Source organism: Corvus moneduloides, chromosome 2 (genome assembly GCF_009650955.1).
Source record: "Corvus moneduloides isolate bCorMon1 chromosome 2, bCorMon1.pri, whole genome shotgun sequence".
In the NCBI taxonomy this organism is placed as follows: Eukaryota; Metazoa; Chordata; class Aves; order Passeriformes; family Corvidae; genus Corvus; species Corvus moneduloides.
The window spans coordinates 108,365,548-108,388,975 of record NC_045477.1 but is presented as its reverse complement, the minus strand read 5'-3'; the positions used below and the strand labels follow the sequence as shown (position 1 = coordinate 108,388,975).

The window sequence follows — 23,428 nt, the reverse complement described above, 5'->3', positions numbered from 1 at the left end:
TTCTGGTCAATCAGTTAATGCAGTTATGGTTTAATGTTTAGCTCTAATCAATAGAGCCATCTGGGAATACTGCATTGGAAAAATTGAGATATTTCATAGGCCAAAGAGTCTTGGCCATTTTGTGTATTTTCTATATAACAATATATTTTTATATGGATACATAATATTTATATTGTATCATCTTTAGAGATATAATTTATAGAGTCTAAGTGCTGTGTGTAATGGAGTTTCAGTTTTCCATAGTGCTTTTTATTAGTCTGGAAAGAAGAAAGCAAATATTACCTTTTAGAGACTCTGGTACTGTGATGTGAAAAACCTCCACCTCACTGAAGTGATTGAGTGATAAGTATGCATTCTGTTTTCTGAAGTAGCAGCAAGATAATAAGAAGAGCAAGATAATTCCCCGAGATGTGCTGGAGCTCACCAGTACTACTGATGCATTGGAGGCAGGGCAAGTTTTGTCAGGGACTGACTTTTGTCAGATACTGAGATTAAATGAAAGTCTGCTCTGAACTGCTTTCAAATTAAAACAAAAATTCAACTCACGAGATCAAGAAATGTGGGGTTTGTAATAAAATTGCTCATGTAGCTAAGTTGAAAAAAATGCATATATTACTCTATATTTTGAGGAAATATTTGGTTGTATTATTATGAGATTTCTTTTCTAAGGACTTGAGTTTTTCACAGATAAGTGAAAAGACTTTTCACAGACTTTTTCCTATAATAATTAGTTTGCTTCATTTGAAGTGTGGGGTTGTTTTTTAACAGTAAACTTTCTCTTTTCATAACTGCGGGGAGGGTAGGCAGGAAAGAGATGAGTCAAACATTACTGGAGACTGATGTGTCACAGATAGACACTGTCCTCCCCTGTCATATTTTTAGTGAAGGGACAGTGTCTGACAGATGAAAAACATTTCTCTATCAAGGGTGTGTTTAGCTGATGCTTATAATCAGTCATTTCTTGTTGTGTGATTATAACCTAAAGGCATTTCTAAGGGCTGTCATTTCCCTGCCTGACACCACTATTCAGTTCTGAATGGGTTATACAGGAGGGAGTTTGTAATTTTAAAGTGATATTTTCTCTTGGGGTTTGGCTAGGTAGTGTCCCTCCTCCTTCTGACACCATCATTATTATATATTTCAATACCTCTTTGTAAATATCAAATCAAGTATGCATTAGTACTGTTCTTTGTTCTCCACAGGTTTCTTACATTAACGCTTTAATGATGTAGCAGCATTCTTAATTTTTAAAATGCAAAATTTCTGATTTTGATGGGCAAGGCAGGAATGTTTACATTATATTAAGATATCTAAATTAGATTCTCTGAGTAGCCCTTTGTAGGTGTTTGTCTTTCGCCATTGATTACTTAGGGAATTCAAACAGAATCTGCAAATCACATCCATTAAGATAGTCTTGAACAGTCATACACTGCGCACTGAAAATTTCCTGGTTGAATGGATATCCATAGAAATTGAAGTGTAGAGACACTGTGTGCTCTCTAGTTGTTTTTTTATCCTTTTATTTAATGCTCGTCCATACTTCTGGCTGCTGTCAGCGCTGCTGACATTTACAGATGGGTTCATGCATCTCTCTTGTTTTCACTTATGAAGAAAAAAAGAGAGGTGTTCTGGCTTGGAGCCTATGCCATGTGCTCCTTTTACCTGAAATTAGTATGAACTATTCAGAGCCATTACTGTCATTTATTGAATGTATATAATGGTACTCAGTAAAGTGTTGCTCATGTAAAATCCCCCTTTTTTTTGTCTCGGCACAGGTGGAAGAGGGCTGGTGGGAAGGTATACTTAATGGAAAGACTGGCATGTTTCCTTCCAACTTCATAAAGGAGCTCTCTGATTCTGATGATGTTGGAATAGCACAGGAAGAGCAAGTGAAGTCAAGTAAGGAAAAAATTACTGTTGGTGTTCTGTATGTATGTCTGTGTCTTTAGCCCATAACAGATTGATAGGATAGCACATTCTTATCTCTTGCTTGGAAATGTTTTTGAATGTCATGTTCTTAATTTGTGCTGGAAGGGTCAGATGATGATGATTTATGTATACTTGCAGTGCTATCTGAGTTGCAACATTGTCAGTGCTCTCTGAGCCGTATAAGACTTGCTGAGCTGCAACAGACCAAGGAGAGAAGCCAATGATGATGATTGCATTTGTATTTCAAAATCAATCACAAGGGATTTTTTTGTCTTTAGATGTGGAAAGTAACTGAACATCTACAAAGTGGCTTATTTAAAGTGGAGGGATTAAAGTGCCATGCTTTCTATAACAATAGAAATCCAATAGATTTAAGGATTCATAATTATTGGTGTGGGACATGCGGCACTTTTTCCCTCCAGGTGCTGAGCATGTTTCTATCACCTCCGATACCCACTGCCCCAACAGCCAAAGGGAAAAAGGCCAGAACTGGGACATGGACTTTGTTCTCTCATTTACAGTGGGCCAGTACTGCTGCAGGTGAAAAGCATGTTTGGTAACTAAGTTTGCAATAGTATAAGCATGGTAGTGGGTTGTCCTACTTATAACTTCCCATGGAGAATAACCTGAGCCAAAAGTGTGCTGTTATATGGAATGGAAAGTTGTTGGTCTTCATGTTTTTTATGTTCTTCAAGCAGAGATTATTTTTTTTCTAATTCAGTGATCAAATCTCAATCTTTAGTGAAAAAGAAAAAAGTCTATTGTATTTGCATATTTCAGGCTAACTCCACAGTACTTGCCAAGGTCTTCGTACTTTTAGCACTACAGGTGTTCATTGCTATGTAGTGTTCTTCTGAGATCTCTGAACAAGTAGAAGTCAAAGGACTACCAAGATATTTGTAAGCTGATTTCAGCTGAAATTTACCAAAACCTTTATCGTTTATTCTGTCAATAAGAGGTAGAAAATTATAATGCTTTCTTCTTTTTCCTCATTTTTCCACTTAAGGGAAGTTTTTCTTCCTTATTCCATACCACAGAAATAAGATCCTGACAGCCCTAACTTTTGCAATGATGAAAAAATTTTATATTTTTTTGTAACAGAGTACCTTTTCATGTGTGAATGGGTACTGGTGACCCTGTCTCCTGGTCAGTGCTGCTAAAGATATTTACATATAATGTTCCTTTAGACTGGAATGAAAATATTTTTAAGTTTAAAATTTTAATGTGATGGAGAGGGAAAAAGGGCATTAAGTGAAGGTGCATGTTTCAGTGAGATTGCAAACTGCTTTCTGTAACCTGTTCGTGCTATCATGAATTATAGTCATTATAAACACAGTGAATCTTGGAAGTGAATTGTGTAGATGTAGTTTCAGCTCTGGAGTCTGTAGTGTTTGGTACTATATAAATGAACAAGGTAGGTGATACTGGTCAGGATGGAATACCCCGCTTTTTCTATATGAATGAATATTCCTTCCCCAGGTAATTTGGTAAGATTTACTTTATAAGAAGCATCCTAAAAATGGCTTTTAACAAAAACATACATTGGAATGTGCAAAAGCAGCCACAAAGCATTAAATCTTTATGTCCATTATGGCACATGCTTTGTTCAGACTTGGGTTTATATGCTGGTTCTGATTGGCAGTGGAACCCAAACCTGTGATACTTTTACAGAGAAGATAGCAGTAACACAAATATTGCTTTTGTCTCTTTAAATAAATTGAAGGTAACTATAGGTGGGAGATGGGTTTTCTACTTTCTTGAATTTAGTTTAATTCTTTGGAGGTGCTTTGTGGCTAGGTAAGATGAGGAGCTATTAGATATACCTACAGAACAGAAGAACACTGTAAACCTCCTGAGAGAGAGACAGTGACTCAAGAAATGCTGAGATTGTTATGGGGATTTTAATGCTTTTTTACTTATTTTTTTTCCAAGTAAAACTATCAATTTAAGATTAGCATTCCCTTAGGAGGATTATGGGAAATATACATCAATTCAGTTTTTTCTATATATGGTTTATGTGATTGATACAGCTGTTGCTCTCTTAACACATGGTGCTTCATGAGGCTCTATACAGGCACACTGAATATCTGGATTTGAAAATCTCCATAATGACATTGCAAAAATTTCAACAAGTTTATACAACTGACTAGGAATGATAATCTCTTTCCAAGTTTAGCCTGAAGACATAGTAAAATAAAAAATGAACAAGTAAAACCTGGAAGATTTGGGCATCATGTTAGTAGTATTGTTGAAATGCTCTAGGTTACATCTCAAAAGGATGTGTATTCATGCCCCTAGATCAACTCCTTCCTCTGTGGATGACAAGATGTGACAACACCTTAAATCTGCAGTAACTCCTTTTTGTTTCTCTGGAAACTTTGAATACATCTGTATCACAGGACTTTGCAAGGTGGAAACCTTGAATACAAATTCTAGATGATGAAGTTGGGGCTTGAGTGAGGGGTTGTACCTGGGCATTGAACTCGGACCTTGGGCAGCCACAGAGGTTCTGCACAGCATTTAGAGGAGCCTGGAAAGGGCTGGGGTTTGGCTCTGCAGTCTTGAGCAGCAGCCTTGAACTCTTCAGCCCAACTTGTAAAATGCAGGTAATACTTGGCAGATTTAATGTGAGACCTGGGAAAATAGCATGGGATATGTGGAGAATGTGCACTGTGCAAACACATGAGTATTTTTAAGTTAATAATTAAATTTAAAGCCTTGGTTAAATTTAGTTAAACTTGATTTTTAAATCCCATTTTACTGACCATCCATAAAGACCATTTTTGAAGGGCAAATGTAATTTTGGTGAACTCAAAGTGAAAGAAAGACGGAAGAGAAAAATTACATAACTTCACTTTTTAGGAATAAAGTTAATAAAAAACCCATATTTCTCTGTCCTCCTTTTACAATCTACACCAGCCCCAGAGCGGAGCAAGATGTCTGATTTTATTGGTTTTGTTGTGTCCATTTAAATTTTATGGCAGATCAAAGTAAATGGCCAGAAGAAATGATCTTGGTTTCTTTTCATGCTCTGCCATAGACTAACGTCAGAAGTTTGTTCAGAACAAAATTTTCCTTTTTTGAAAATGCCTGGGGCTAGTTTTGGAAGTGCCAAATATTTCTGAATCCTGACAGTGGGATTTAGCTTGCCCCTTATTTGGAAGGGTTGGGAACCTGTGCCTCCCCTCAGATGGTGAGTGCTCAGCAGACTGGAAAGCAAGACTTGCAAGATCAAAATATTTGGGGGGTTGTTTGTTTGATTTTAAAGTATTTGTAAGGTGATTGCCAAAGTTCTTGTCTTCAAAGGGATATTTTGGAATATAAATACAGACAGGATCAGGTAATCTTAGAGTAAACAGAAGTTCCTTGTTCTTTAAAGCATGCTCTTAAATGAAAACATTGCTTTTCTTGGGCCAACTGTTACAGCATGAACAGGTAGTATGCATTATCATTTTATTACTAAATTAGATACATGGACTATAAGATTATTTTCTCTATTTCTCAGAGATACAGTATTAATTTTAAGACTATTTTCAATACCACTTCTTGTCCATACAGCCTGTTGAGAAGCAAAAAGTTGACATGCAGTCAAAAAAATTCTATTTGAGATAATCACAATTAAACATTGAGGAGGTTATTTCAAAAAGCATTTAGTATGTTCACAGAAGTGTCATGACAGCATTGAAAGGTGGCCTTTTGTATCTTGCTGTCTCTGATGTGCATTCTCTAAGGTACAGCTGGGCCTCATGGTATCTATCAACTATTTTTAGAACCTGTTAGTGATGGCCCCTGAAAAGTCCTGGCTGCTAGAGTTAGAACTGATAAACTCATCAGCTGATGCTTCAGTCAGGCAACCTCCTCTATTTTGAGTTCTTAAAACTTTAGATTTCCATTACTGTCTCTCTGGCTCTCCACAGTGTCATGAAGCTTAACTTAATTTTCTCTTAACAGTGGGTTGATTGTTGTTTGACTGTTTTAATAGCATTCTTCTAATGGTATCTTGTAAAAAGAAAATGTAAAGATGGATTTGTGGCTTTTTTGCTTCTTCATTACATAAAAATAAGGCAATGAAAACATTTTGTTATTAATTAAACTGCAAGAACAAAACAAAGAATCATCTTTTTATGACATATAAATAAGTATAGCTTTTTTATTGCCTGAAAGTCCAACAGAATGATATACAGGAGGAAAAATCCCTAAACATTTTTGGTACCAAATTGAGTATGATTCTGTGTTGGGACAAATCACATATACTGGCTATTTTGCTATAAAATTTTACCAAAGACATCAATTTTTGTTGTAGTGTACCTAGGGGAGACTGGGAACAAGCTGACATTGGTATATTCTTGGGCTTGCCTGGGTTTTTAAACCTGACACACAAAACACTTCAGCTGCACATGCCCTTACCTTTCCTTGAATTTCATGTCCTAAATATCAGAGCATGAGCTATCTCACTAGCAATGAAAAAAAAATTAATGGGTTTTGTAATAAAAATGTTATCTTAAATATCTAAGATGAGAAGTGGGATTTGGTTTTTGTTGTTTTGCTCTTTTCCCTCTTAATTTTAGAGGTTTGCTTTTGTTAATGTCAATGCCACATCACACCTGATTCAATTTTTAGCTGAAAAGCTGGTTTATTCGGGTTTTAGTGTCCTATCCCTTCTACTAAGCATTGTTTAAGACCAGTTCCCATGTCCAAAATATTTCTAATAAGTCATCTTTGAAAGATGCAGCATTTCTGATGCTCACAGGATCCTGGTACATTAAAGAGATGTGACTATTTAACTGCCCTGTTTGGATGTCAGCTGTGCTTGTTCAAGTGCACTACATCTGCATCAGGAATGTTGAGCGACCGTGAGTACACCATTGCAGTAATAATACTTTTTCAGGATTCCCCAGTGCAAGGCTGCATAAAATAATTTTATTTGCAAATCTCACAACTTGATGGACAACAGACCAAACCCAAGAAAAATGCATTCTGTTGGACATTGTAAATAACAGCTTTAGCAAAATCATGAGATTCTATTACCTGACATACATGCAGTAAGAATATTTTAGCTTCATGTACAATCAGATACGTTTGTTAATAGTCTCGTCATTTTGCTAATGAGCCTTTAAAATGTTAGTGACTGAAAATACAGATTAAAACCTCTTCCTTTCCCTTCTTTTTGCCATCATTCGATCTCTTTACCCCCACCCTGCCCCTTCTCTTTTTTTCCTCTTTCCTTCTCTTGCCTGCTGTCAGGAAAATCTGCCTTTGAAGGGACAATTCTGTACAGAGTGGCACCGGCAAAGATTGACAGCTACAGACGTTATAACAGTGAGTGTGTTTCAAAATCATCAAGCAACAGCTTCAGTCTTCTGAACTGGTTTGATTTATCTACACTTGTAAATTGTGCCACTGCTACTCACTTATGGCTACTCTACGTGCACATACCTGTCTGTAAGCTGAAGTCAGTTTGCTGCTGATGAACTGCCCAGCCTTAATGCAATGAGAATGCACCCATTCCTCCTGTGCATGTGTGTGTTCTATGTCCATACGATGTATGTGTGTAAGCCCACCATAAATTGTGGATTACATTGGATGTTTTGGTCTCAGCTATGGATTGAATCTAAGACCATTTAGTCCCATCACTTTTGCCACCTGAAATGAGAAGACTGTTGATAATCACCACAAATCTTTGAGTTAAAAGTCCGTCTGCTCTAAAAATAAAGTTCCCATTGTGATTGTTGAATTCATAAGATACGCTTTGCTTTTCTTAAAGGATATTGTGGGTTTTGGTTTGTTTGAAGTTTTCTTTTTTGGTGATTTTTTAAAATTTATTTTTAATTTATTGCATGCTCTTCATTTGGCATTCTGTCTTTGACAGTTATTACTCACAGCATTTTGGCTGATACATTTTTTCTGCCAAAGAGAGTAAAAGATATAGAGCTATTTTCATTTCATGTTCAGGTTTTTGGCTTCTGTTTTTTAAAAGAAGGGCACATCCTGCTTTTCATGTTCTTTTACTGTCCTGGTAATAGAGAAAAAGAGAGAATGGTTACATCAGATGCAAGACAGAGGAAGCAAGAAGACAGAAATCTGTCCTTCCACCTGTTTCCTCATGGAGAAATCTAGCAAAAGGAGTCACATTTGGTGTGACTAAGTGCAAACTGTTCAATCCTGTCTTCCGGTGAGCAGGATGTTGTGCTAGCTTTGGCATCTGCTTTTGCCCCAGAGAGCTTTCTCTTGAGAAGATCCATGCTGTGCTGCCCTTCTTCCTCCTTTATGGGTGGGAGTGTTTGGTCTTCTACCTTTGAGGACCTCTGTCTTATGCATGTTGACAGCAAAGGATGAAGCAGTTGAAGTGGCATTATTCTGTTCTGATATTTGCCCTTACACCTTTTTTTTTCTTAACAAATCTGATCCTTTTTTTTTGAACAAAAATCTTTGTGTATGTGTGCAGCTCTGAGTATTTCCTCATGGAAAATTATCTCCTTGTCTACCAAAATTCATTTTGCAGCTCTTCTCAAGCTCCAACCAAGCTCTCACTCTGGCTGGAGCAGACCATGTGGCTGGTGGTCTTCAAATTTTTGTGCTGCTTCTCACCTTATAGTCTCCATGACTGCTTATGAATCACTCAAATTTCATGCTGCTTGCAGAGTTCTTAGACCATCGTGTCCTCTAATCCACCCATCTGATGAGCATAATAAGGATTTATGAAGTTGATTTCCAGTATGCTTGACTTCGGACTTCAAGATGAAGCTTCAAATCAGATGCAAGGTCTGCCTTTGGAGCCTTTAATTCCACAATCTTTCTTGGTAATGCTGCCCTAACATTACCTTTCAAAGTTTTCCAAAAGCCTGCTCTCCATGCCCAGCCCGTTTTTCATTAAGATCCGTCCTTCCCCTCTTCTCAAGTCATTAAGGTAAGCATAACTGAAGTCAGGAAGAATTCAGTCACCTTTCCAGTTGTGCTAGAGCTCTGCATTTAGTTCTTCTTGTTAATCATACTGGCACATGGTTGTGTCATGTCACAGAAAATAAATTGCATCAAACTGATTTCAGAGTGCAGGATTGGATGGGTGTCTACAGGAAAGCTTGATAAACAGCTGCAAGAAGACAGCTTAACCCATAGTCTCACATTGCTATGGGCAAACACCCATCTAAAGTTTGTTTTTAAAGCTGATAAAAAAATCTGGTTTAATACTATCTCCCTTGGCATTTGGTTGAGACTTGCATGTTTTTTCATACTGCAGAGGTGCGTTACTTTCTCCATAAAGCTGCATCTCAGAAGGCTGGATATCCAGCTACATTTACAGCCTGTTCGTTGCTTTTTGGGTTGGAACTGGTACTGAGGAATGGGAAACAAACAAAATCAGGTCATCTGGGGAAGTCTTAAACAAAACAAGGGTTTGCACTGTTGTTACTCTCAGAAATGCTCTTGCCTACACACACAAAAAGGAGGGTTCCTTACTCTTCCTGCTGTCTATTGACAGCTCACTTCCTGCAAACTTACTCATCATGTTCTTCCTGAACAAGCTGACTGATGGTGCAGCCAACTCCTTCCATTTCATATCTCACCTATGGTCCATATTTTTAGGCCAATATCCATGAGTTTATGTCTCCAGTGAAAACCATTTGGAGACATTCCACAGAATTGTTTTCATTTAGGGATGTCTGTTTAAAACAACTCATAGCTGCTCTAATTTCAGCTTGCTGATTTCTCTGTAAGTTAAGCTCGAGTCAATTCATAACTTTAGATTAGTTATGCTTAGGGGATGCTTGGATTCACCTATATCACGTTGCATGAAATACTGCTCAACTTTGTAATCAAGCTTAGAGCTTTTACTTCACAAACACATGCTCAGTGCTAAATACTTTTATTTTGAAAGCCGTTTTCCAACTGCTCTGTTTAAAAGAAATTTTCTTACTTAACCAAGGCCTGTAATAGCTGTTGAATTAGTTGCTTCTTCTAGAGATACCTTCCACTGAAATATGCAAGATTGTCTCCTGCAGAAACACCCAGCCTTGCCTTTATATGCTGACATGGCTTTCTTGGTCATTAGGTATGCCAGGCTCCGCTCAGCAATAATTCCAGCTCCTTTGGCATTCTGCTCATCAACCTGCTGTCAGAAAATCTTTGCTACTGCATATGCTGGGTGAAGAGAGACACACAGTAACGAAAAATTACTTACTTGTCATTTTGTTGATCACAGCCCTCTTTTCTCTCATCCTGCAACTTTCTTGCACCTCCACAAACAACGCTTCTTGGATGTCTAATTTTTTTATTTTTACCGATTTAGTTTCTCTTTCTTGCTTTGCTTTTTCTTCAAAGATGCAATAACTGAGGAACAGTACAGATAAAATGCTTGATTTTACAAATATTTGCCTCTCTTTCCTTGTATGTGGATCCACAATGCTGTCAGTAATAGCTATTAGATATAATGGAAGAAGATCAGGATCGTTGAAACAGACATATTCGTGAGTAACCTCAATGTGTTATGTGTTTTCTACTGCTCCACCACTTTTTTTTACCCCTTTTTTTTTTTTTTTTTGATCCCCTCCCCTTAATTCTTGAGGAATTATGGCTGGTCAGAGTTTCAAGAAATCAATATGTTTGATGTACTTATGATGTTGTAAACCGCATTTAGGAGTGTCTGAATGTGAGCAAAGTTAAATGAGAAACCTGAATGTGGATTTTAACAGTTCTGAAGAGAGGACAGTTACAATTTTGTATTTCACCTCAGCTTCTTACAACTTGCTTGCAAAAAAGAGCTTGTATCAAATACACAACTGCTACAGATGCTACAATGAAAAATAACATCTGAGAAAGAAAAAATATTAAAATTGGGGAGGGAAATTTTCATGATTAAAAATAAACATCCTGTTTGCTGGAGAACAAATGTACAGATGACAAGGGATTGGGGGTCATGTGTGGAAGAATTATGTTGACTGGGTTGAATCGTTAAATCCTTCTGTTATTCGGATTCCTGCTACCCAGTGGTTTTCCATGAGTTTCACAAAAGACTGGTGTTTGGTGAGTGGCAGGTAAAGAACCCTATTGCTGTGGTTGCCTACCTCTCCTTTCACATGTAATAACATGTGCCTGTACTTGGTGAGGGTGATGAAAAAGTAGTCCCCAAATAAAGAGGACAGTGGTACAGTTGTAGAGCTCCTGAACGAATGATTGTTCCTATTTGTTCTCACAGTACTTGGGGAAGTGGCTGGGGAGGAGGGGAAGCCACCAAGTTCTGTACTGATGGCTCTGTGCTCATGCTGCAGGAGACGCTTGTGCTGCATTGCCCTCAATGCATGCTGCTGTGTGGGGCTGGGCACTGCTCCCCTTCCCCCTGCATGACCACTTGTGCAAGCAGAGAAATCTTGGGGCATTTCTTATGTGGCAACAACTGTTGTGCAAAGGAAAACGAACATGTTGAGAGCAAATGACAAAATGTTTAGCTGACACAGTTACGTTTTTTCAAGGAATGACTGAGAATAACAAATAATTACTAATATTGAGATAGTCTGCCTCAGCTATTTATACATGGATAATCCCTCTTGGTAAAGAGGCATAAATTTGTTTTTTGAAAGCATGAAATTATCTTTAAACTAAGAAGAATCAACGTGTCTTTCTTCTACAGTAGTATTTAAAATCCAATTTCATTTTCTAGTTTTGATTTTTTTATGATACTGGAATGTTGTTGGGGATGGCTTCAACAAAATACAGGATTTTGATAGAAAGCAAGCTCAAGACTAGTACCTTATAGGATGTGGGTATTTGTTCTGTGTTCGCCAGTATGAGAGGAAAAGGAAGAAGGACAGTTCCTGTCTCATCTGCTGCAATTACCATGTATGGCTTCACCACCTTTTTCATTCAGATCGGTCACCTGGGCGTTCCATGCTGTCATTCTCTAAATAGAAGGAAAGGACATACTTCCCCTTGCCTTCCTTCCCTTCCGTAAAAGAAAAAAAAAATCCATAAGCTTCATTTACGAATGTATTTTTCTGTTAAACACAGTTGACAGTGTTTCTCTCTGGCTGCCATACCAAATCAGGAGATCCTTTGCATTGTCTCAGGTGTGTGCCTCTGAACAGCTGACTTCTCCATCATTTAACAGAGCTGAGAAGTCCTTAGAGGGCCCGAGCACTGCTGGCTTATACTTTGTCAGAGTGGTCCATCTTTTGCCCAGGGCCATAAATTGTCAGCAGACAGAACAATCCAGAATAAAGAACAAAAATTAAATTGCCAAATAATATCTCAAAATAGAAAGCTCTGTAAACTTAGAACATATTCCATTTTCTCCCCTGCCATTTTAAGCTGTTTAGAAACAATTTATTTCCTGCTTTGAATGGAGTTAATTTTATCGCAGCTGTTTATTTTAGTTTTAACAGCTTTAGTTACACAACCCTTTATCATCCCTAACTATCTTTCTGATTTAGAATCCTGGTTTTATGCCAGTACAGTTCTGAGAGGCCATTGCTGAATTAAGTCTGATGTTTTGGTCTCTTTTTAATCCCTGTTTGAGCTAATCTGTTTTGGTACATTTCAGAATGTTGCTCTCAAAAGACCTGTAACTGCTATAGCAGGAGTGTGGTGTGTTTGAAATGTCTTGAGAAAACTAATCTCTCTTATATACCCATAGAGGAAAAAATGTGTGAAGTGCAAAATTCCTCCAGACAGTTTTGAGAAATTTTAATCTTCATGAATACTAAATGAGCTTGCATTTGTAAAGAGCATGAATCAACAAAGAATCAAAATTCTGAGTGCTTTTAAAAAGCAGTAGACCCGTATCTTGTTCCAGCCAAAAGCTGGGAACAGTTGGGAATTTTAACTTCTTGCTGGTGATGGTGCTTTTGTTTGAGGAACTTACTAGAAAAATGCACCCAGTGCTTAGATTTGAGCTCTACCTTGTGGTGCTACAGACGATTCAGCAACAATAAATCAAGGTAAAAGAATAGTGTCTTTGCTCATAGAGCTAGAAATTTGAAGTGACACTCCCAAAAGACTTGAGAAATATGTCCTGAGAAATACTGAAGTTCTGAAAAACTTTCCTGCTATTGACTGATGTGATAGTAAGCATATTGGTGACCACCTTACTGATGTTATGTTCTTAGCTTGTCAGCTCTCCAAATACTGACAGAGACCTGACAGATTCTAGAGAAGTTGATGTTAAAAAAAAAAAGTAGCAAAAAATAGTGAGAGGCCTGACTACTGTAGCTTTTATCCTATACTGGCTTTATTTGAGGTACTTAATAGTTGGGCTTACAAGAAAAGCAAGATGTTCCCAATGTTTCTGAGGACAGCAGTTTGCTGAGCTGCTGGCCCCACCCTCGTGCTCAAGTCCATCACTGTGGTAGACCACAGCTGTTTCAGGCTGAGTGGGTGTGCTGGTCAGCAGAGAGGGGGACTGTGACCACTGAAATTCTCTCCAGTTTTTAATGTTCACTTAGCAACCTGACCTCCCTGCTAGCTGTGGCTCTTCATGAAGAAAATTTCATATTTAAAATTCGTAATCTGACAGTCTATGTCACTCATGTTTCTGCTTAGGTCCCAGCTGTGTCCAGGGGCTACATTTATCTTTTGGAGAAACTATCCACCCAGCTGTGTTCTGCCACTACGCTGTTTGCAGTAGTGGCAAAAACATCCATGAAAAGCGGAAACAAAAAGATCAAAAAAAACCACCAAAGAGTGTGATTAGAAGAGGAACATTTTTCTGATTTCAAGAAGAAAGATCACCTGAGCCAAGTTGCAGGTGCACCAAGAGAATTGCTGACCTGTATATGTGATACATATGTATACACACACACACGTATGTATCTCACACACACACACCCCCCCATAAATATACATATATACATATATATACACATATGTGTATGTATCAGGGAACAACCCAATGAAAAAATAAATTATGAGAGAATTTATCAGGCAAGGGTGTTGCATAGTGTTGCATCCAAGTTCTTCATCTGTAGAAATCAGAAGTGTGTATCTCATGTACCTGGGGAGGAAGGTGAGAGAGAGTCTCCTGAGCATGTCTTTAATAGTAAGAGCATGTTAGACTATTTTCTGCAGGACTGTTTTGTACTTATTCTTTCTTAATGTTACTGCAGATCCTCACTTTATCTGATTTGTTTTACAGTTTCCACTGCATACAGTTCTTCTCTTTTGTCCCCTTTGTCTCTACACTCCGGTCATGTTGTGATAAGAGCACAAACAGGGCTTTTATTCTTACTGATTTATTAGTTAAGTACAGAGATCTCCTCAGTTTGTGTCAGTCAAAAAGTATTAAATTAGGTCATTTTCCTAGTTGATCAGGAAGAACTCTTCTTAATTTTGAAGGAGCTTTGTATCTGATCACTAAAAGGCAATTTAGTTTGGACAGGCCTCACTTCAGTCCATTCTGTCCTCATTAAAAAAAAACCGAAAGAAAAAGAGAAAAAAAAGCAATGTTGTTATTTCCTATGTTGCTTTCATTTTGAGGACTGTATATTGAGACAACTCTGAGGCAGTATGGAGAACGAACAAGTCTTGGATTATCATCAAGCACAGATGGGTGATGCGTGGGAAATCTGTTGTGAGCCTGAGGTGAGGCTTCTGATACAAAGTGTGATGTCTCATTGCAGAAGAATGGTCGTAAAAGCCGAAGATGCTGTAATGAAAAACAAGTGATGACCCAGAAAGAAACAAAAGCTTTATTCTTATTGGAGCCCTTTGAGATTTCTGATCTTGCTTTCATGCAGACTTCAAAGATCTGAAGTCCATGTGAGCCCTGTTGAGTAATTCTCACAATTACTTTCACATTTTAATTCCATCCACTGACCAAAGTCCACATCATCATCTTCCACAATTAGGGATGCAGAAAACCTATTTTAATTACCTATTTTAAAGATAGCTTTTCTGTTCATTTCAGGGAGTGGCTAAGAGCAGTCATGGATTCTTATCAGTTACTTCTGGAGGGAGGTCTCTTCACTGCTTCTTCCCTCCATCACAGAAAAGTTTGAGGTTTTGGAAAGGATGGCAGTAGAAACCTTTGCCAGAGGGTAATATTCCATATCAAGATCTTTTGTTCAGCGAAAAGACAGCGATCAACTGTTAGAGTTTTTTGAGTTGTGGATGTTTTATACTCAGTATAGTCAATTACTGACCGTTGTCTTTGCATTTAGAAGTGATAAATAAAGTTGGTTCTAGCTTCTATCTCAGCCAAGGCCCCAGTGATTCATAATTTGCAAAGCTGGAGAAAGTGCAGTTGGTCACAGCAAGGGGAGGGAATAAGAAAAGGGCAGTGACTTTGCCAGACTGCCCAAAGAGATTTATACCTGTCTGGCTTAACTTACCCTTGCATCTCCCAGTGCTTCTGCTGGAAACATTGTGCAATGGCTCTGCTGTGGATAAGCACTCTTCTCCTGCCCACCACAGCACTGAGCAGCATCGCAGTCAATGCTTAAATTCCCTGGTTACTGATTTCCTGAGGTCTGGAAGAGAAGTACTGCACAGAATTTATCTCACTGATGGTAGGCATGCCAGCATTCTAACTACCATAATAAATATCGTAATTAACCAGATTTGAGGTTTTCTCCCAGGCCCTTCTTAGAAAAATAAAACATAAAGAAATCAAGACTTTTTCATATTTAAGTATTGTAGTATAATTACTTAATATTTATTTAAATTCCAATCCTGCACAGCTTATGGAACAAATAACTTGTTTGAATTGAATTGAATATCTGAAGAAACAGAAATGTTGCTGATGTTCAACAATAGTTGTGGCAGCCACTCAGGAGGCTAGAGGGCCAAAGTACTTTGCTTAGTCTGTGGTCTTTCTGTTTGTTTCTAATTGGGAACTTTCTCTAATTCTTCATTTATACTCCTTTCATGTTAACGATACAGAAAATCTCAGGGCAGCGTATCGTGGCTTTTCTGGTTTTGGCTAAAAGTCCTGATCTGACATGTAATTCCTGATTTCATTTCCTAGCAGCACCCTGGTGTTGAAACCCTTTTAACAGATGGGCCTCTTGTGTCCTGGATCATGAAGTTGTATCTGGAGGCCTTAGGACTTGACTGGTTTCTGTGGTTCATCTGTATTCTAAGCTTTTTATGATGAAAATCTATTGCAATCACTTTGTTGATCTTGATATAAAAGTAATTAAGAAGATAAGCTTGTTTGAAATTCTTCTTTTTTTGACTTGTAAGATCCACCCCTGAGACATCGTGAGTGGTTGTTAGGGAACTGTGAGGATTCGAGTTTCTTATTCTTAGATAGAATTAATTAGTGCTGTAGTAGCAGCAATTGCTGTGGTTTTCCTGGAAACAGTTAATGTAGGGAGGCAGATTTAAGTGGTCTGGGGAAGGAAACTTCAGTGGGTCACTTTTGCTGCCAGTGGCTGTTTGACCTGCTGCTGCACCTTTCTATAAAGTGGCTGAAACATCGCCTTATTGCATCTGTGGCCTCTGCTATTCGAGCAGCAGATCTTTTCAGATAAATGCAGATAAATTTTCCTATTCACTGGAAGAACTAATGCAAATCAGAATGTCAGTTTTGATTTGTTATATTCCTAGAGGATAGTGTGCATGGGTGCTTTTCTTATGAGGCTGTCTATGCTGCAGAGAGCTTTAATTTGCAGGAGAGAACATATTATGCAGCTTATTTGATTGCAAATTTGTTTGAACAGCTTTCAGCTTTATATTTCCCAGTTAGGTAACGTAGCTTTAGATACTAATTGCATAATTGGCTTGAGTCACACAGATTTAAGGTACAGCGTGCCTGATCTGCCTGCTTGTTAGCTTTAGGTGGCTTTATACAATAAGTGCCCTACAGCTGAATTTAACTCTTTCTTTTATTGAGGCCTCTTCCAAAGAGGTTTTGCCTGAGGAATAAGGATTTTCTTGGTACTCAAGGAATCACCATCCTCATTTGTGAAGTTTTGATGCTGCGGTATGCATGTTTTGTGGATTTGTGGATTGGTGTAATTTCTAACCAGTACACCAATGTGATGAAATAAAGTCATTTTTCAAAGTCAAAAATAAGTGCATGGCACAGAGAGCATCTTCTCTACCTCTTTCTTGTGGTTTCATTTTCCTCCAGAGGATGGCGGGAGGGATCATTTTCCGGTCACAGTCTGATCTGAAAATAGTGAGCTTCACACCTTCTTTCATCCTTCCTTTTCACAGGCCTAAAAGATGCTACAGGCTCTGAGAGTGACGGTGGTGACTCTTGCAGTACAAAATCAGAAGGAGCCAACGGAGGCACGACAATCCAACCCAAAAAGGTCAAAGGCGTTGGCTTTGGAGATATCTTCAAAGACAAACCCATAAAGCTACGACCAAGGTCAATAGAAGTTGAAAACGACTTTCTCCCAGTAGATAAGGTATGTGTCATTCCTTAATTGTCTCTTGGTTTAAAGAAGTTTTCATCTTTAAGTTTTGAGTTCTGTCACTGGCCAAAACTTGAGGCTTTATGGTCATTATTTCCTAATCTTTCTGTAGACAAGGTTCTGCTTTTTTTATTTTTGCCTCAGACCAGAAAGTGGATTCCAGGGAGGTTAGCTGCATGCTAAAATTAAAAAAAAAAAAAAAAAATTGATCTCTCTAATGTTCTTTAGGGAAACAAAAAGTGCATGGTTTCCAATGAAGTCATGACTGAAAAAAAAATCTGTGAAATCCTTCCTTTAAGTGAACAGTCAGACTTGTATAGAGTTACTGGTATGCTGAGAAGCGTTAGGAGGCTTCCACAGCCTTGAGTTCTGCTATGGGCAGAACATGATGCAGTTTCTTTGCCCAATTTTAGGAAGCTCCTGGGCTCTTGGTACCTGGTGTGGCAACTTCTCACCTTTTGATTCTTGATGCTTGCCTACTTGTCTGTAGAAACAGGCATAACAGCAATTAGATTTTTTGGCCTGCAAGATTATTTTTTCAACCTAGATAATTTCAGTGGTCTGAAATGTGTGTGCTATAGCACAGCACCTATTCCCGCATCCACCCTAAATTACTGTAGAACAGGAGAAGAGGAGGTCCTGCAGAGAGAGGTGGAAACTTCTGAAGTGAATTATTCTGAGGGACATTTGGTTAATATTTTGCAGGTGACCATTTTTCATTCAGTATAAGGAGGGTAGGGAAGAGTTGGGATAATCTAAATAAAGGAAAAACCTAGACTGTATTATTGCTTGACCATTGCTGACTTCTTCAAAGCCTGCATGGTACTCTGCTTGCTTTCTGTTTCTGGGTGGACTTCCTAACTCATGTGGGGCTTTGTGGAGTCCTTTGTTTTCATGTGAAGTCTTTGCAAAGTCCTTATGAAGTGGTCTTCATTCCTTGGAGGAAAATCTTACCCCGCTTCATAATGATGTGAAGTCTTACCTTTATTTTTCACAAACAACAAACAGGTTTAGTACCCAGCCAAAAATGGAATATACAATTTTCAGGAAACTTGCAACACAGACCTTCCTTCCTGTGTTTTTAGATTTCTCCTAAAATTGGCATGGTTCGTAGAGCATAATGGCTCCATTTCGTAAACACAATCCATCATTTGTGTTTCAAATGTGTAGATAACTAAAGGTGATGTTATCTACATCTTTGCTGTTGATGCTTTTTTCCTGTCTAGGATTAGGTTAATCTTTGAGAGATGCTGTTCAGAGGCTTCAGCACCACGGTCTTTGCCTACTAACAGCACCAAAACATGAGTCAGTGACATAACATCAGTTAGGACTGCAGACCATTAACCTCGCTAAACACTTCTCTCCTGGCTTCAAGAAATTCCTTCCTTGTCATTGCCATGTTCTTTGCCATTTAATGCTGAGTGCAAGAGAATCCTGCATGAAGTTGGCCATTCCAAGCAAGGTCCAATTTAGCCTGAGAGCTCTGCATACTGGTTCAAAAGTGTAGCAATGTGTGATGAAGAGTGCCAAATCAGTCCATAATTTTCTCAAGCAATGTAGTTTTTGAAGGGATTTTTGCCCTGTTATGTGTTTTTCTCATTTACAAGTAGCCTTAGTTTTTCAATAACTTGTAAACTTTTGAAGAAGGAGAAACAATGCTTTCCTCTGTTGCCTTTCTTCTTTCTTTTTTTTTTTTTTAATTCTTTCTGAAGTTTGGAGACCCTAAAACTCTTTCTGTTGCTTCTTCTTGATAGAGTTATTGATGAAATATTACTGTAATGATACATTCACTGTTTTTGATTTAAAATATTTCCTAATAACAGTTGTGTTTTAAAAAGCATCAGTAAGCTACTGTGAGGATTTTATAATGTGGGATTATTTATGACATGATAGTTCCCATGTAAAATGTCAGTCCCCATTTACAGAAGAATCAGCGGGGTCTTATTTTGTTGGTGTTGTCACTTTGTGTTCTAATATGTTTTCAATTTTATGAATCATAAGCTTAGATCATATTTCACACAGAATTACTGGGGTGCTAAAAAGGCTTTTACACAAATATTGGCAGGAATATGATGGCAGAAAGGTTTGCTGCCAGCTGAGCAGAAGCAGATGCCATTAGGCTCTCCTGTAAATCACCAGGCAGTTTAATGTGCTTCAAGTGTTTGCTCATTGGTAACAATGTGGGATATAATCACCCTTGTCTTTTAAGGTGATCAATAAACTCTCAATAAAAGGCAAAACTGAGGAATTGCGTGAAACCCCACTGGTTTTATTGGCGCACAGAATTCATTGCTTAGCTGTTATTTGTTCTAAAAATCACAGAGGCAGATTATCCTAGGGAAGTTAATGATGCAGTTGTGGCAGTTTAGTTTGATCAGCACTATCAGAGCTCTGCTTTTTCAGAAAAATAGAAGAATCAAATACTTATGCTTTGTAGTCCATTTGATTGCCTGCTGGTGCTGATGAGTCAACCAGTGGCCATGTATAAGCAGAATCAGATTCCTGAGGCTTAGCTCTGACAGATTTCCATTACTGATAAATGTAAGCGAACTGGTTTACAATGCTGCACAATGACTGAAGTCATAGCTCACCAACAAATGAGTTCTTAGAAGAAATACAGTATGCATATAGACATGTTGTGCCTCCTGAGAAAGTTCAGGGTAACACTCTGAAGTAGCACAAAGCTTATGATCAAATAGAAATGCCTGTCTCACATCTTTCTTCTGCTCTGCATCTTCAACACATTTAAACAGGTGCTTATTCTTATTTCTGTTTTTCCTTTTTCATTTCATAGTAGCTCATCTAAAGCTTCTGTTTCTAGGTTGGACTTCCTTCCAATATGATCTATATGTTCTAACAAGCTATCATTTTTTTCCTCTCCTGTGTCTAAGAATAAACCTCTACAAGTACAGGAAAATTAATTCAACCAATACATTCCTTAGTCTGAGTTAACTGTGTTGGGTTGGTTTGTGAGTTGAAGCTTCAGCTTGGAAGTGCTAAAGACCATGATAGGTGAATATAAAATAAAAGGTCTTTAAAAGCTATTTTTATCTTTTTGAAAACTGTCCTTACTTCAGAAGAGACTATTGAGAGTATTTTTTACATTTTCCACTTGAGATGTATTTGTAACTTTCTTCAGGCAAAACTTTCGTAGTTGGCTAGCAGTGGTGAATTTGAGCAGAGCTAGATTTCATGAACGTCCTTTGATGAGATCACAGTACTGTTTGCCAAAACTTAATGTAAATTATATACTCAGCCATCAACCCAGGGAGTATTGCAGACACTGTAATGATTTAATGTAAAAGGGGAGGCTGTCATGGCTCTACATTCAGCAACTTGTAAGATCTAGTTAACTGGTGTTTAGGGATCCTTACTGCAAAGCACTGAATTCATACAGAATTTTTTTTTTTTTTCTATTCAGCATGTTTGGGAGAGGAGAAATGGAGAAGAACTAATGGAAGTAGACACAAGGGCTGTAAGGGCTAGAAGCTCCTGTCAATTATTAAGTCTACCTGTCCTTTGTAATAAGATAGAAATTTGTAAAGTCTGAGACTGAATGCCTGCAAGGTCTGAGTTTCTATTTCAAGCCAGCAAGCTGGGAACCCAGAAACTGTGGTGACAGTCTGTCTTTGCACACCTGTTCCATCAGTTCCTGCATGCTTGTTTGCAGAAAACATTTTTACCCCTTAATTTTGAGTTGTCATTTAAAGAGAAGTCTTTGAGAGACACAAGTTGGAGGTTCCTCCTGGTGTTTCTAAGCTGGCTGATGATGTGCCTGAGCTCTGCCCACCCTGCTCAGTGGCACCCATGGTGCATTGCCAGTCCTGGCTGTGTGTGCCACGTGTGCCTGTATTTCATAGCTCACTGCCGCTTGCTTTGCCTCTCCAATGCCTTTGGAAGTGCTTGCTCCCATAATAGAAATGTTGGAGTCAGTGTTCAAAAGCCTGAGATTAAAAATGGATGCAAGCAAAACCACCTGGTACTGACTAGAAACACTATTAAAAACACCTGCTGAGGCAGAGAGCACACAGTGGGAGCACCAAGTGTGTGTGCAGCACTTTGCACTTGAAAGCACAGATTTCTGGCATTCCTTTCTTCAGAGACAGCCATCGGCGATGGCAGCAGCAGACGTGGCAAGCATCAGCGGTTTGTCGAATTCTGTGTAGGAACAGAGGAAGCACTCATCTGTTCAAGCTACATTCATGTTCTGCTTTGAAGTTTCTGTCTGCTACAGTCTGGCATCCCTGTCCTAACCATTTATTCTGGTGCCATCTTGTGAGGAAAGCTACAGGGGAAGAAGGACCCTGACCCCTTCTGCAGCTCTCATGAGAGCAAGGCTGCCTGCAGTGGGCTCTTGCTCATTTGCTGGTGTAACTTTCCTTGAGTGCAGTGTGGAAGCAGGATTTATGTGTTTCTTTCGTTATGTGAAAAAATAGTACAGGTTTGCAGATGGTGGCTGATGTTTATGAGGCAGTGTGGACATTATAAATAAACACTTTAGAAGATTTACTACCCTATTCTGGAGGAATAAGAAGGAAGGGTAGGGGAATTAAGATTGACAGGGGACAGTTGAAAAGCAGCTTGCCCCATTTTGGGGAGGCAGACTCAAAGCAGGACCTGGCACTAAGGGAATAGAATGGGAAATGCAAAATTAAGTTTAAAGAGAGGAATAAATTTGATAACTTCAGCTGGCACTGACTCTCTGCTGAGTCACTGAACTGTGCAATGTGAGCGACGAGTGACTCCTAATCTCCTGTATACTTCCTTCCCTTCCGTGCTATCCCATCTGTGCTTTCATGTTCTGTCAGTTTGGTTTCTAAAATGTTCAAAATGCCTGAACAGAGTTGTCCAGGCACCGATGGCATGGTTCAGCTTACACAGCAGCCTGCATTACTGGTTTTCAGCGAAGGAGGTTACCCACACATTGGTTTGCGCTGCTTGTGATGTTTTGTTAGTTTTTTTTTTTTTAGATTAAAGCAGATATTTGACTCTAAATAATTGCAAGTTAGTTGTCCATGCCACGACACTTTACATGTATACAGTGGGACTCTATTCAGAAAAAATTTGTCAGTGTGAGAGTAACGCATCAAACATATGCATGAAAATATTTTCAACTCATGTTTCTGACTCGAGCTGCTTGAAGAACATCTTAAAATAGAAGCAGAGTAGTGTAAGAAGTATTGATAGTACTACAAGTTATTCCTAAAAGCAATGTGGAAGGTCTGATCTGTTCTTCTGAGGCACAGCACTGAGCTTCTGCCAGATTGAGCTCTCCTGGAGGAGTGCTCTCTGGGAGGGAAAACTCCTGTTATTTCAGTCATGGTTTTGATTAGGAAATCTTAGGGCGCTCCAGTCAGAAAAACAGGATGTGTAGGTTTAAGCTAATGCAATTTTATTTCCTAATAGGATGGCAATAAAAGTCTATATATTGTAAGTTGCTCTGCATCCAGCTGGTGATCATTAGCTCGCAAGTCACTGTAAATCTCTGATTTTTAGTTGAGTTTGAGTCTGTACCATTACCAGGCCTTTTACCCCAACAGGCGTTCTAAAAGAAGAATTGTTAAAAACCCCAAAATGCTTTGCTTTCCTATTTTAAAATAAAGCTGATTTCCTGAGTTCCAGAGATACCTGATGGAGACATAAACTGAATTTCTAGGAACATTTGTCTCATGTTTCAACAGTACACAGAAAGTGCTTCAGAAAATAACAGTACTGACAGGCAAGCTAGCTTTGTTACTGTCTTATGAGCTTCAAGAGAACTGATTCCTGAATCGATATGATATGTTTATTAATAGCAATAATATCTACCCAAGCAAAATTAATTTATATACATTGGTATGAAAAGATTTAAATTAGTGTAATCAAGACTTTAGGGGTAAACAGTTGTTTATAAACTGTCTTAGTGTTCCGAAGTAAAATGTACTTTTCTTTCTTGCCCCATTTGGATTTTTGTTAGATAATATAACCGATTTTTTATTACTACATCTGAGTTGGTAAGCTTTTTAACTTTGACAAGATGCTAAAGAATTCCTAATGAAATAACTTCTGATATTCTTAGCACACATTAACTTTGAAAATTGAATAGAGTTATGCAAAAATTTACCCACCTTAAAATTTGCTTACACCACTTTGAAAATTACATAAATAGG

At 38.3% G+C, this 23,428-nt stretch overlaps 1 protein-coding gene across 8 annotated transcripts in view; it reads left to right on the top strand.

Annotated features, from left to right (window-relative positions):
• The window catches only part of SH3KBP1 (SH3 domain containing kinase binding protein 1), a 213,279-nt gene that overhangs the window by 112,501 nt on the left and 77,350 nt on the right, over positions 1 to 23,428 (top strand). For 7 of the 8 annotated variants that reach the window (XR_004238460.1, XM_032100768.1, XM_032100772.1 and 4 more), the window contains 3 exons: positions 1,776 to 1,899; positions 7,174 to 7,248; positions 17,077 to 17,273. Coding sequence is in view for 7 of the 8 variants with exons in the window: in XM_032100768.1 (XP_031956659.1) it covers positions 1,776 to 1,899; positions 7,174 to 7,248; positions 17,077 to 17,273 (396 nt within the window). In the remaining variant the exon portion in view is untranslated. The remainder of the gene's footprint in view (positions 1 to 1,775; positions 1,900 to 7,173; positions 7,249 to 17,076; positions 17,274 to 23,428) is intronic. The other variant, XM_032100769.1, reaches the window with a different exon arrangement.